A 13,996-nucleotide genomic window follows, 5' to 3' on the forward strand; every position below is an offset into this window, starting at 1 on the left:
TCTGATCGGCTCATTTTGACTGCATAGATATTGGACGACTTCATTTGTGATTTTGGACCTACTAATCAGTCAGGTAGATATAAATTGCTATACATGAATTGGTATAATTTGATATTATACATAAATTGATATATACATAAATTGATATAAATTTGGGCATCCATTGCATTTCCATTAAGAGATAAAGCTATTTGCAACTGTAGAGAGATGGAAATAACGAACTCCATTTTGTAATTGGCTTGGATTATATAATTGAAAAACTTTACCTAAATTTACTACTATCTTTATAACAGGCGACGTTTCAACTAGGTAGGTTAGTCTTCATCAGTCAAACGTCGCTTGTTATTTAAAAAGTAGTTATTTTATATAAAGTATTTCTTATTTATAGGGTATAGTCTATTTTGGCCCAAGATTTTACCATATTTGAGGCCCATGCAAATAAGACGTTCGTGAAAGTAAAATTCAAATGCTAATGAACAATATAAAGTCCTTAAAGGAGATATATGTTCTAAAATAATTAGGGTACTTGGCATGTATGGTGACTGATATGTTGATTACTAGCTATCAGTGTCAATCAAATTTTGACACTTGTCATAATGAAACATAATAAAATAAATGATAACTATAAAAGACAGGGAAATGGATAATATTATGTCTTTAATTGTCAAAATTTGATTGATATATTGTGATCTTTAACCTAATAATATGATATCAGGATATAAAGGTAAGGCTATTTTTCAGAATTGATCACTTTATAAAACCGATTTACAACTAAAATTGACATTTAAAGCCGAATCCTAGTAACACATTTTAACATACGAAAATATCGTATATTACAAGTGAGCCACCATTAATTTGTCTACTAACAGGTTATAATACATCACTTATTGAGTGGTGGCTTGCAACGTGTTTTGTTTGACAATGCATTTAATAAGCGTTATAATGTATTCCCATACACATACAATAATAATCGAAGTCGACCGAATCTCAAAATAACCACAACCATAGCTTATCATGGCCGCGCCCACTGATATAAGTTTTTATGCATTTAATTTGTGGCCTCTCCAATATATGATGAATAGTTCGTTCCTGCTCTAAACTATGCACAGACTCACAGCTACAGATAACTATGCTTGAGATTTGGCGCTTTTGTAGTCAAGCGTTAAAGAGATTCAAAATAAATGGGTAGGGGAGAAATACAGTACGTCGTGTACAATTGATGCTTACATCTACAGTGTTTTTTTAGCTGGTATTGTAGGAATGAATTACCCGGTTTCAACAGTCTCTGGAGGCACACCCACAAGTTTAAGTTCACCAACAATTGCTTCGCAAACTGCTGAATTGTATGGAGGCAATGCCTTGTCTACCAATCTCAACACGGGATCTGTGCACTCTAGAACAAATAGCATAGGACAATCACTAACAGTAGATCCGATTAACTCAGTTAATGCTGTTGGTAATAGTGTAAACGGACTATCCATAAATCTGGCTGTCGATCCAGCAATAACAGGAAACAGCATCAGTAGGCAGACATCTGGGTCAACTACTTATGTTGAACCTCTTCCGAGTGGGAGCAGCGTAGGGTATGTTGAACCAGCAGGAAACAACCAAGCTACGAATGAGTTCGTTGACCCACTTATTGGGACCAGTGGCACATCGACACAATATGTTGATCCCGTTACAGGCAGTCAATCAGGTACAATATCACAACTTGCCGGTGCCAGTTTATCGTCGACAACTACCCAATATGTTGACCAAACGCTTTCAACAGCTACTGGGGGAAGTGCCAGCAGCCAATCATCACTTTCTAATCAGTATGTAGACCCGACAATCAGTAGTCAGTCAGCAGCCACATCAATTGCCGATCCATTGAACATCGGATCCAATTTATCATCCGGAACGACACAGTATGTTGACCCTATTACAGGAAGTCAACCAGGCGCAATATCACAACTTGCCGGTACCACTTTATCTTCGACAACTACCCAATATGTTGACCCAACGATTTTAACAGCCACTGGAGGAAGTATCAACAGCCAATCATCACTTTCTAATCAGTATGTAGACCCAGCAATCAGTAGTCAGTCAGCAACTACATCCATTGTCGATCCTTTGAACCTCGGAGCCAGCTTATCACCAGGTACGACACAATATGTTGACCCTGTTACAGGCAGTCAATCAGGCACAACATCACAACATGCAGGTGCCAGTTTATCATCGACAACTACCCAATATGTTGACCCGACGATTTTAACAGCCACACGAGGAAGTATCAACAGCCAATCATCACTTTCTAATCAGTATGTAGACCCAGCAATCAGTAGTCAGTCAGCAACTACATCCATTGTTGATCCTTTGAACCTCGGAGCCAGCTTATCACCAGGTACGACACAATATGTTGACCCTGTTACAGGCAGTCAATCAGGCACAACATCACAACATGCAGGTGCCAGTTTATCTTCGACAACTACCCAATTTGTTGACCCAACGCTTTTAACAGCCACTGGAGGAAGTATCAACGGCCAATCATCACTTTCTAATCAGTATGTAGACCCAGCAATCAGTAGTCAGTCAGCAACTACATCCATTGTCGATCCTTTGAACCTCGGAGCCAGCTTATCACCAGGTACGACACAATATGTTGACCCTGTTACAGGCAGTCAATCAGGCACAACATCACAACATGCAGGTGCCAGTTTATCATCGACAACTACCCAATATGTTGACCCAACGATTTTAACAGCCACTGGAGGAAGTATCAACAGCCAATCATCACTTTCTAATCAGTATGTAGACCCAGCAATCAGTAGTCAGTCAGCAACTACATCCATTGTCGATCCTTTGAACCTCGGAGCCAGCTTATCACCAGGTACGACACAATATGTTGACCGTGTTACAGGCAGTCAATCAGGCACAACATCACAACATGCAGGTGCCAGTTTATCATCGAAAACTACCCAATATGTTGACCCAACGCTTTCAACAGCCACAGGAGGAACTGCCAATGGCCAATCAGTTTCTGGTCAATATTTAGATCCAACAATCAGTAGTCAGTCAGCAACCACATCCATTGTCGATCCGTTAACCGTTGGATCTAGCTTATCACAAGGAACGACACAATATGTTGACCCCGTCAAAGGCAGTCAATCATCACTTGCCGGTGCCAGCTTATCGTCGGGAACTACACAATATGTTGACCTAATCACTGGAGGAAGTGTCAAAAGCCAATCATCACTTTCTAATCAGTATGTAGACCCAGCAACCAGTAGTCAGTCAGCAACTACATCCATTGTCGATCCATTAAACTTCGGATCCAGTTTATCATCCGGAACGACACAGTATGTTGACCCCGTCAAAGGCAGTCAATCAGGCACAACATCACAAGTTGTACATGTCTCTAGCCAGTCGGGACCCACGTCACAAATTGCCAGCACTAATATTTCTGGTACAACACAGTATGTTGACCCAACACTTTCAACGATGGTTGATCCACTTCAGGCACCTAATCAAGTTGTTTTATCAGGTCCCACTGAACCACTCGTTAATGTGGGTGGATCAATCACTCAATCGGTAACCAATGGCAATCTGGTAGACCCAGCGCTCACGGGAAGTGGAACATACAGTCAATCAACCTCCACAAATCGTCTAACCGGAAGCAGTTCTTACAACCAACTGCCAGTCAATGCAGCGGTTGATCCATTAGCAGGAAATCTCCCCAACAGCCAATCGGTCGACCCATTAGCTATTGGAGGTGCTTCTGGCACATCCTTGAATGATCCTCTACTCACCGGGATTGGTACTAACACCCAATCATCTGGAAGTGTCAACGGGATTCCACCAGGTTCACTGGGCATAGGAAGTAAGTATTAAAAGAGTTACATTCATATGCTGAAAGATTCAAATTAATGGGCATTACATTTAAAATACTAAATCTACCAAGTGACTAATGCTTCTGTAAAATATTTACTGAGATAGTATAAGGTTATCAAAAATAACAAACTTGAATAGAACAATCGTATTTTTTAACAATATGTTTTATTCAGGCAATGGACATACCTCCTTCCAGCTTGAGCCGTTACATAATACTCCTGGTAAGTAACGTTCCATTACCACCATCATGCACCCGAAACACAATGCCTTTTAACTGTTATACATATATATGGTCCAGGATATAAGTTATCATTGCAATTTTCTTATACTGATATTTTGTATTTTATATTCTGTAGGATCATCCAGTATTGCTGCATCAGGTCAAACAACTAGCTTTTCAACTACAGGAACAGTTGATCCAGTTCTCACTACTTCAACCTCCCAAACTAACCTTGGCCCAGGTACTAGTAGTTCCTCTCTCTCTCAAACCTATCACTTTTAACCTTTAATTTGGTATCCCCTTTTAATCCTTATCCTTAGCATTTCGAAAACAGAAATTCTTCCAATATCCGAAACCGTATATGCGACACTCTCCTCAATGATGTAGTATGATTTTGGACCTCTCTTTCTCAATTAGATCCCTCTTTCTCAGAATATTTTAACCAACTCTATTCCCCAAATTAATCTCTCGTTTCCTATTACGATGTGATCATACTATTAGATCCTTTATGAATAATACCATTTATTTGAAAATAAAGACCTTATTACATCTTACGTTGTTTGTTGTCATATGCCAGTCCGATGCCTGGGTTTCGTCATTTATCGTGATTGATTTACCCTGTGCTTAATTTGATAATCCGGTTCAAAATAAACCAAATTTTATAGTAACAAAAAATATAAATAACGTATTTGATTTTCTTCTTCAGGATCTAGTTCTAGTACTCAGACGCAGACCCAAACTCAATCCACAATATCTGCCACATCACCTTCTTTTAGTAACACAGCTTCTACGGCTTTGGCTGGGAGCACCGGATCAGTATATTTAACCGGCAATACTGGCTCAGCTGCCTTGACTGGCACCTCAGGCTCAACCTCCCTAACTGGCAATTCTGGTTCCACTTCTCTTTCCGGAAGCATTGGAGGTGGAGCTACAGTCAGCACAACCGGAACGTTAGGGGTAACTGGTAATACAGGATTGTCAACAATTGTTAGCACTACCGGTTTATCATCAAGTGGCAAATCGGTATCAGGTTCCCAGATTGGTAACACAGGCGCAGCAACATATCCTCTGGGCACCATGGGATCATCAACTACTGGCAGCACAGGATCATCTATTGGTAGCACAGGATCAACATTTCTTACTGGATCAATACTGAACACGCCAGTTGAGCCAATTATAGAACCGGTAGCAGCTGTTGCAGCTCCTGTCGGAGGTGGAGCCAGGATATCGGCCGCAGCACAGGTAGCTGGAAGCGGTAGTCAAGTTCAGGGATTAACTGGTAATCCAGCGTTTGAAGCAGGTAGTCAGGCAGTCGGTGTAGTGGAACCAATAGTAGGCGTATCAATGGGAACGTCTCCCGGAGTATTAACAGGTTTGTAAATTTGGGACATCAGCGACATTGGGAATAATCTACTTCAAACATCACGGTGGTAGAAGCAAGTACCTTTTTAAGCATTACATAATTAGTACTTAAAAAAAGAATTCTGAAAATAAGATGCCGAGTTTGGTAGTTTTTTTTAATCTTTGCTGTGATCGTTCATAAATATATATGTTTTTTTTTTAAATTAGAACCCGGATCAAATACTGCAACGAATGGACAATCAACAATGGTTGATCCAGCAATGAATCAAAATATGATAGACAAAATGTATCCAGGTAAGTTCGAATCACCGATGATATCGATCTTGCAAGTATATCTCGATGATACTCTTATTTCCATTTGAGGAACCCATTTGTTTTCGCATAACTTGCATAAATAAATACAATAAACACTACTTTACAATCAGGTCCTGTCGTATCTTTTTCTCTAGATATTCTTCAGAGATGTTTCTATTCAAATGACTTCATTCATTTTATTTTACTTTTACTTTAGGTGGTCAGTATGATCCATATTTTGTAAATAATGGTGGTAATTTCGATCCTTATTCAGGCACAGGTTATGTTGGTCAGTAACATTTTTATATCTGATAAATAATGGGGCTTGCAGAGTTGATGCTTTAACACGTTGATTCTTGACTGGCTTCGGTATAAAATTGTGATAAATTAGTATAAGTAACTCGCACAACAAAACTTTTGAATATGCATATTCGCACAAGGAATTTGCTGAAGCACCAGTATCAAAGATTTGAAACGAATTCACCATTGTTTATACATGTATTTGGTTCAGTCACTTTTCTTCTTTTTAATTTTCAGAACAATATATTCCACCGTCAAATGGCATGTCGAGTAAGTATTTTCATGTGCTTGCTTTTGATTACTTATTGTTGATAATCAATATACTATGCATAGTTTTAGCATGTTACATTGCAAAACATTTTGTGACACATTAATGGCCGATAACTCATAGTCAAATTAAAGCATTTATATCCAATTATGTACAGTACTATAAAGTTTTTCTATAAACATGAACATATAAATAATTCCAGTTAATGTATATTTCAAATACAAATGTTTTAATGTATTCCCTTGTCTACTTTCAGTTTATGAAATACCCGGATTAGAGGGTGCTTCTGGATTAGCTGTTGTGTAAAGATTTTCTGTTGCCTCATCTCCTATATTATTTAATTGCTTTTGGAAATTTATTATATTGCAAAATGACCTATGAAATAGTAATGGCATAATTATATGTATATGATACAATGGTAGTTATAACTGTAAATTTGTTTGAAGACTGTAATCCGGATGCTTTTCAAAGTACTGTTTAATAGGGTTTGCTTCATCTGTATTCGTGTATTTTCAGTCCTGAATATATTTGGAATAAAAGAATTTATATCAAGAATGTGTTTGTGTTTTTTTTTACCTAACCTTTATTTATCCTACCCGCGAAATAGTCCTTAACTAACGTTACATTCAAAGAAAATAAAGAGAGAAATTTTAATTTCCTTTTTCAAATTTTAGTAAAAATCATGAATTTTTTTATATTTTTATTTTGATGTATTAATAATTTTTGAAATTCTTATTTTCTTTTCTTCAGCTATGCTACAAGCGGGCAGCAGTAAAGCAAACAGCGCTCGTTCTACAGGTTAAGACCATTTTCATGGATTTTTCTTTAGAATTCATAGCTATGGTGTGAAACGTGTGCTCGATTAGGCAGAGTATTGAAAGATTCATCAGAATTTTTAGTATTTATTGAAAATTTATGAAATGAAAATTTACACAGCATTTTATTCGTTATTCAGGTCACAATTTTTTCGAATTCGAAAGCTATTTCTGTTTTAAATTGAGAATCACAAATTTGATCTCAATCTAGCACATGTAATGGTGCTTAATTGGATATTGGCATGTTGCATGGTTTATGGTTCTTTAACATTTAAGAGTCATGTTTGCTTCACTGATGGCGCCGCGACAGCATGCGCTGATCTTTCTTTCTTTTCATTTGATTGAAATTCCTTGTATTGGTATCGGCTTGTGGTTTTGGTATATTAACTTGAATTGTGCCCATGTCAACTTATCCCAATTCAAATATCAACAACCATGAATGTTCCCCATCACCCTGTTTAGATCAGTTGTATGCGAAGGTATTCGTCACTAGCTCGTACGGCAAGATGAAGCCTTATTTATGTCGAGCAGAAAGCAAATTTTATCTGGAAACAAAAAACAAAGTCGTACAAATTCACTGTGTAGGGCAATATTAAGTTGCCAGCTTTGATGGAAGGTCATAGTCACTATTCCTGTCGTGGTTACATCAGTTGAAGCAAAAGGGAGTCACGCAGTAGGTACCAGTAGTAACAAGATCGCAAGCAACAAAAGGGGGATGATTTAAAGATCAACAATGCCTTTGTAAGAAAGATATCTTTATTAGATTGATGCTCCACTGCAATAAATCGGTGATGAGATTTTGTTTTTGAATGTCAGTTGCAAAATAAGCTGTGTCTTTACCAAGTCCAAGTACTTAATTTTTTACTAATAAATACGTAATTATCAATCACTAACTTGGTACAAGTAATGTAGAACACAGTAGAATTTTTTTTATGCATTATGTATTAAAATTTGAGTTATGTGGTATCTGGTTACTAGAATAGGTGATTGTTTACATATTTAATGTATACATAAGGTAAGGCTGACTTTTTTGCATTTCGTCAAAACGAAGAGATTGAAATTTTGTTTGGATTTTGACAAATTGTGGTACACATTTTATTCTAAGATCTTGGATGAGTATGACGATTTTTCAATGAGCAGCTAATGAGTTAATACCCTTGATGCAGATAAGATATATACGAAAAATTTATTCATGAATGTGAATGTGGGTATGAAAGCAATGCTTTTTCAAAAGGAATTCTGTCTTGAATTCTGTCTTCGATCGACCGCAGATTTGTCTGACATAATTTTTTATATATTTTAATGTAGCATCAAACCAAACGCCAAATATTAGCAAAGGCATCAATATTTATGTAAAGAAAAGGTCACCATTATTCCACCAACGCATCAAAGCAGCAAAATTGAACTTTCCAATAATGTCACAAGAATTTTCGAGATTGGATCCCGTACAAATGTTTGTTAAAAAGCCACAGACGAATAGACGCCCATCATCTCCAAGAGTTAATCAGGTTTCAAGCAAAACCAATTCAGTTCCTAAAACCAGCAATCTTGGACATCGTTTTATAAATGAAATTGCATACAAACAACCAGTACAAAATAGTGCAATTCGTAGTAATTTTATTAAACCATCACCTAATACAAACCTCTTAACTCAAACCAAGCACAGAATTATCAACAATAAAAGTATACAAACATCTACCAAACATCCTAATATAGCATCTATTTCAAGAACCCCAGTACCAGGAACAAATAGTATCAACAATGCACCGACATCAATCAATACTGCATCTAAAACAACAAACACCGCTGCTGTTTCTTCGCAAAGGACTTTTGGCACGACTATATCTTCAAGAAGTCCAGTAACACCATTGCGGCCTACAACGAGACACAACACACTATCGATTGGTGAAACATTTACTGGAACAAAGTTATCCACAAAGGCTAAAGCCTCTTATAAGCCTTTTGTCGGAACTAGAAAAGAAACTGCAAGGTCATTATTCACACCTACTAAAACTATTTCTACAAATAAGTCAACAAGAATTGATGCTCAACCAATATCAACACAATATGTATCAAAACCAACACCCACTGGTATTTTATCTAAACCATTATCTATTAGTACTGTACCTACAAAAAAATCTACTGGAACCGTATCTGCACCAACATCTGTTGGAACTGCATCAAAGCCAACATCTACTGGAATTGCATCTACTTCAACCTACTAGTACAGTCCCTACATCAACATTTATTGATACTGTATCTACACCAATATCAACTAGAACTGTATATACTTTAAATCCTACTCGTACTTTATCGACACAAAATCCTAATGGTACAACATTTATTACTACTGGACCTGCATCAACGCCAATTTTTACTGGCACTATATCTACTCAATCTACTGGTACTGTATCTATACCCACATCAACAATTACAGAACCAAAACACACATCGAAAGCCACTGTATCGTTACCAACATCCCCTGCCGTTTTACCTACACAAACACCTACTGGCACGACAACAACACCAATTTCGATTGATACTGCTTCAACCACATCTTCAGGTAGTGCATCAACACCAACATCTGCTGGAACTGTCTCGACATTAATACCTACTGGAACTGTTCCGACAGTCACATCTACTGGTACTGCATCAATGCCAACTGGTACTGCATTTACACCATCTACTGGTACTGTATCTACAACAACATACTCTGGCACGGCTTCAACACCATCATCTTCGGCCACTGCATCAACACCACCATCTGTTGGATCTGTCTCGACATTAACCCCAATTGAAACTGTTTCAACACTCACACCTGCTGGTACTCCATTAATGCCTACTAGTGCTGCATCCACTCGGCCATCTGCTACTGGTATTGTATCTACAACATCTTCTGGCACGGCATCAACACCAATTTCAATTGTTACTGCTTCAACACCATCATCTGCTAGAATAATCTCGAAATTAACTCCAACTGGAAGTGTTGCAACTGCTGGTACTGCATCAAAGCCAACTGGTACTGCACCAACATTGTCGATTGGTATTGCTTCAACACAAACAACTGCAGGCACTGCATCAACGCCAACATCTGCTGGAACTGTCTCCACGTTAACACAAACTGGAACTGTTTCAACTGCAGATACTGCATCAATGCCAGCTGGTACCGCATTTACGCCAGTTACTGGTACAGTATCTCAAACAACATCTTCTGACACGGCATCAAAACCAATTTCGATTGGTACTGCTTCATCCACATCATCTTCAGGTTCTGCATCAACACCGCCATCGGCTGGAACAGTCTCGAAATTAAAACCAACTGGAACTGTTTCAACACTCACATCTGCAGGTACTGCATCAATGCCAACTGGTACCGCATTTACGCCATCTATTGGCACTCTATCTACAACAACATCGTCTGGTACGGCATCAACGCCAAAAACTAATATTACTATATCTACACCAATATCTACCAGCACTACAACTTCGACAACAACTACAACATCTACTGGTACTGGATTAACGCCAACATCTGCTGGAACTGTCTCGACATTAATACCTACTGGAACTGTTCCGACACTCACATCTGCTGGTTCTGCATCAATGCCAACTGGTACTGCCTTTACGCCATCTACTACAACAACTTCTTCTAGCATGAAATCAACGCCGACAGCTACTGTATCTGCACCAATATCTATAAGCACTAAAACATCACCAGTAACTAGTGGAACCCAAACATCAACAGTTACAGTTAATTCACCACCTTCACCAGTAACTACTGGAATCCAAACGTCAACAGTTACAGTTAATACGCCAACTTCACCAGTAACTACTGGAATCCAAACGTCAACAGTTACAGTTAATACACCAACTTCACCAGTAACTAGTGGAAACCAAACGTCAACAGGTACAGTTAATACACCAACTTTTCCAGTAACTAGTGGAACCCAAACGTCAACAGTTACAGTTAATACACCAACTTCACCAGTAACTAGTGGAACCCAAACGTCAACAGGTACAGTTAATACACAGACTTTACCAGTAACTAGTGGAACTCAAACGCCAACAGGTACAGTAACAACACCAACATTAACTGGAGCAACAAATGGAACCCGAACGTCAACAATTACAGTTAATAAACCATCTTTACCAGTAACTAGTGGAACCCAAACGTCAACATTTTTAGTTAATACACCACCTCCATCAGTAAATAGTGGAACCCAAATGTCAACAGTTACAGTTAATACACCAACTTTACCAGTAACTAATGGAACCCAAACGTCAACTGTTACAGTTAATACACCCAATTCTCCAGTAACTACTGGAACCCAAACGTCAACAGTTACAGTTAATACACCAACTTCACCAGTAACTAGTGGAACCCAAACGTCAACTGTTACAGTTAATACACCAACTTTACCAGTAACTAATGGAACCCAAACGTCAACTGTTACAGTTAATACACCCAATTCTCCAGTAACTACTGGAACCCAAACGTCAACAGGTACAGTTAATACACCGACTTTACCAGTAACTAGTGGAACTCAAACGCCAACAGGTACAGTAACAACACCACCATTAACTGGAGCAACAAATGGAACCCAAACGTCAATAATTACATTTAATAAACCAACTTTACCAGTAACTAGTGGAACCCAAACGTCAACAGTTTTAGTTAATACACCACCTCAATCAGTAAATAGTGGAACGCAAATGTCAACAGTTACAGTTAATACACCAACTTTACCAGTAACTAATGGAACCCAAACGTCAACTGTTACAGTTAATACACCACCTCCATCAGTAAATAGTGGAACCCAAAGGTCAACAGTTACAGTTAATAGACCAAATTTTCCAGTAACTAGTGGATCCCATACGTCAACAGTTACAGTTACGACAACAACTTCACCAGTAACTAGTGGAACCCAAAAATCAACAGTTAGAGTTAATACACCAACTTTACCAGTAACTAGTGGAACCCAAACGTCAACAGTTACAGTTGATACACCAAATTCACCAGTAACAAGTGGAAACCAAACTTCAACAGTTACAGTTAATACACCAACTTCACCAGTAACTAGTGGAATCCGAACGCCAATAGGTACAGTTAATACACCAACTTCACCAGTAACTAGTGGAAACCAAACGTCAACAGTTACAGTTAATACACCAACTTTACCAGTAACTAGTGCGACCCAAAAGTCAACTGTTACAGTTAATACACCAACTTTACCTGTAACTAATGGAACCCAAACGTCAACTGTTACAGTTAATACACCAAATTCTCCAGTAACTACTGGAACCCAAATGTCAACAGTTACAGTTAATACACCAACTTCACCAGTAACTAGTGGAACGCAAACGTCAACAGTTACAGTTAATACACCAACTTTACCAGTAACAAGTGAAACCCAAACATCAACAGGGACCCAATCGTCGACAGTTACCGTTAATACATCACCTTCACCAGTAGCTAGTGGAACCCAAATGTCAACAGTTACCGTTAAGACGCCAACTTCACCAGTAACTACTGGAATCCAAACGTCAACAGGTACAGTTAATACACCAACTTTACCAGTAACTAGTGGAACCCAAACTTCAACAGTTACAGTTAATATGCCAACTTCACCAGTAACTAGTGGAATCCAAACGTCAACAGTTACAGTTCATACACCCACTTTACCAGTAACTAGTGGAACTCAAACGCCAACAGGTACAGTAACAACTCCACCATTAACTGGAGCAACAAATGGAACTCAAACGTCAACAATTACAGTTAATAAACCAACTTTACCAGTAACTAGTGGAACCAAAACGTCAACAGTTTTAGTTAATACACCACCTCCATCAGTAAATAGTGGAACCCAAATGTCAACAGTTACAGTTAATACACCAACTTTACCAGTAACTAATGGAACCCAAACGTCAACTGTTAAAGTTAATACACCAAATTCTCCAGTAACTACTGGAACCCAAACGTCAACAGTTACAGTTAATACACCAACTTCACCAGTAACTAGTGGAACCCAAACGTCAACAGTTACAGTTAATACACCAACTTTTCCAGTAACAAATGGAACCCAAACGTCAACAGTTACAGTTATTACACCAAATTCACCAGTAACTAGTGGAACCCAATCGTCGACAGTTACCGTTAATACACCACCTTCACCAGTAGCTAGTGGAACCCGAACGTCAACAGTTTTAGTTAATACACCACCTCCATCAATAAATAGTGGAACCCAAACGTCAACAGTTACAGTAAATACGCCAAATCCACCAGTAACTAGTGAAACTCAAACGTCAACAGTTTTAGTTAATACACCACCTCCATCAGTAAATAGTGGAACCCAAAAGTCAACAGTTACAGTAAATACGCCAACTCCACCAGTAACTAGTGGAACCCAAATGTCAACAGTTACAGTTAAAACACCAAATTCACCAGTAACTAGTGGAACCCAAACGTCAACAGTTACAGTTAATACGCCAACTTTACCAGTAACTAGTGGAATCCAAACGCCAATAGGTACAGTTAAAACACCAACTTCACCAGTAACTAGTGGAACCCAAACGTCAACAGTTACAGTTAATACGCCAACTGCACCAGTAACTAGTGGATCCCAAACGTCAACAGTTACAGTTAATACGCCAACTTCACCAGTAACTAGTGGAACCCAAACGTCAACAGTTACAGTTAATACACCACCTTCACCAGTAACTAGTGGAACTCAAACGTCAACAGTTACAGTTAATACACCAACTTCACCAGTAACTAGTGGAACCCAAACGTCAACAGTTACAGTTAATACACCAACTTCACCAGTAACTAGTGGAACCCAAAAGTCAACAGTTACAGTTAATACACCA

The 13,996-nt window shown here is 38.4% G+C and overlaps 2 protein-coding genes across 2 annotated transcripts; both read left to right on the plus strand.

Moving 5' to 3' along the window:
• Positions 1–3,480: 3,480 nt before the first annotated feature.
• LOTGIDRAFT_152730 (hypothetical protein) lies at positions 3,481–6,620 on the plus strand (the record flags this gene model as incomplete). The annotated part of the gene is made up of 8 exons (XM_009053248.1): positions 3,481–3,859; positions 4,044–4,091; positions 4,227–4,331; positions 4,797–5,462; positions 5,660–5,746; positions 5,964–6,035; positions 6,284–6,316; positions 6,571–6,620. 8 exons carry the CDS (start codon positions 3,481–3,483, stop codon positions 6,618–6,620), a joined length of 1,440 nt encoding a protein of 479 aa, XP_009051496.1.
• A 3,869-nt stretch (positions 6,621–10,489) lies between these two features.
• LOTGIDRAFT_103824 (hypothetical protein) lies at positions 10,490–11,731 on the plus strand (the record flags this gene model as incomplete). Its single annotated transcript, XM_009053249.1, has 2 exons — positions 10,490–10,640; positions 11,391–11,731. Coding segments are annotated over 2 exons (492 nt in total), but the record flags the coding sequence as incomplete, so codon positions are not given.
• Between the last annotated feature and the right edge of the window lie 2,265 nt (positions 11,732–13,996).

Source organism: Lottia gigantea (genome assembly GCF_000327385.1).
Source record: "Lottia gigantea unplaced genomic scaffold LOTGIsca_2, whole genome shotgun sequence".
Classification (NCBI taxonomy): Eukaryota; Metazoa; Mollusca; class Gastropoda; family Lottiidae; genus Lottia; species Lottia gigantea.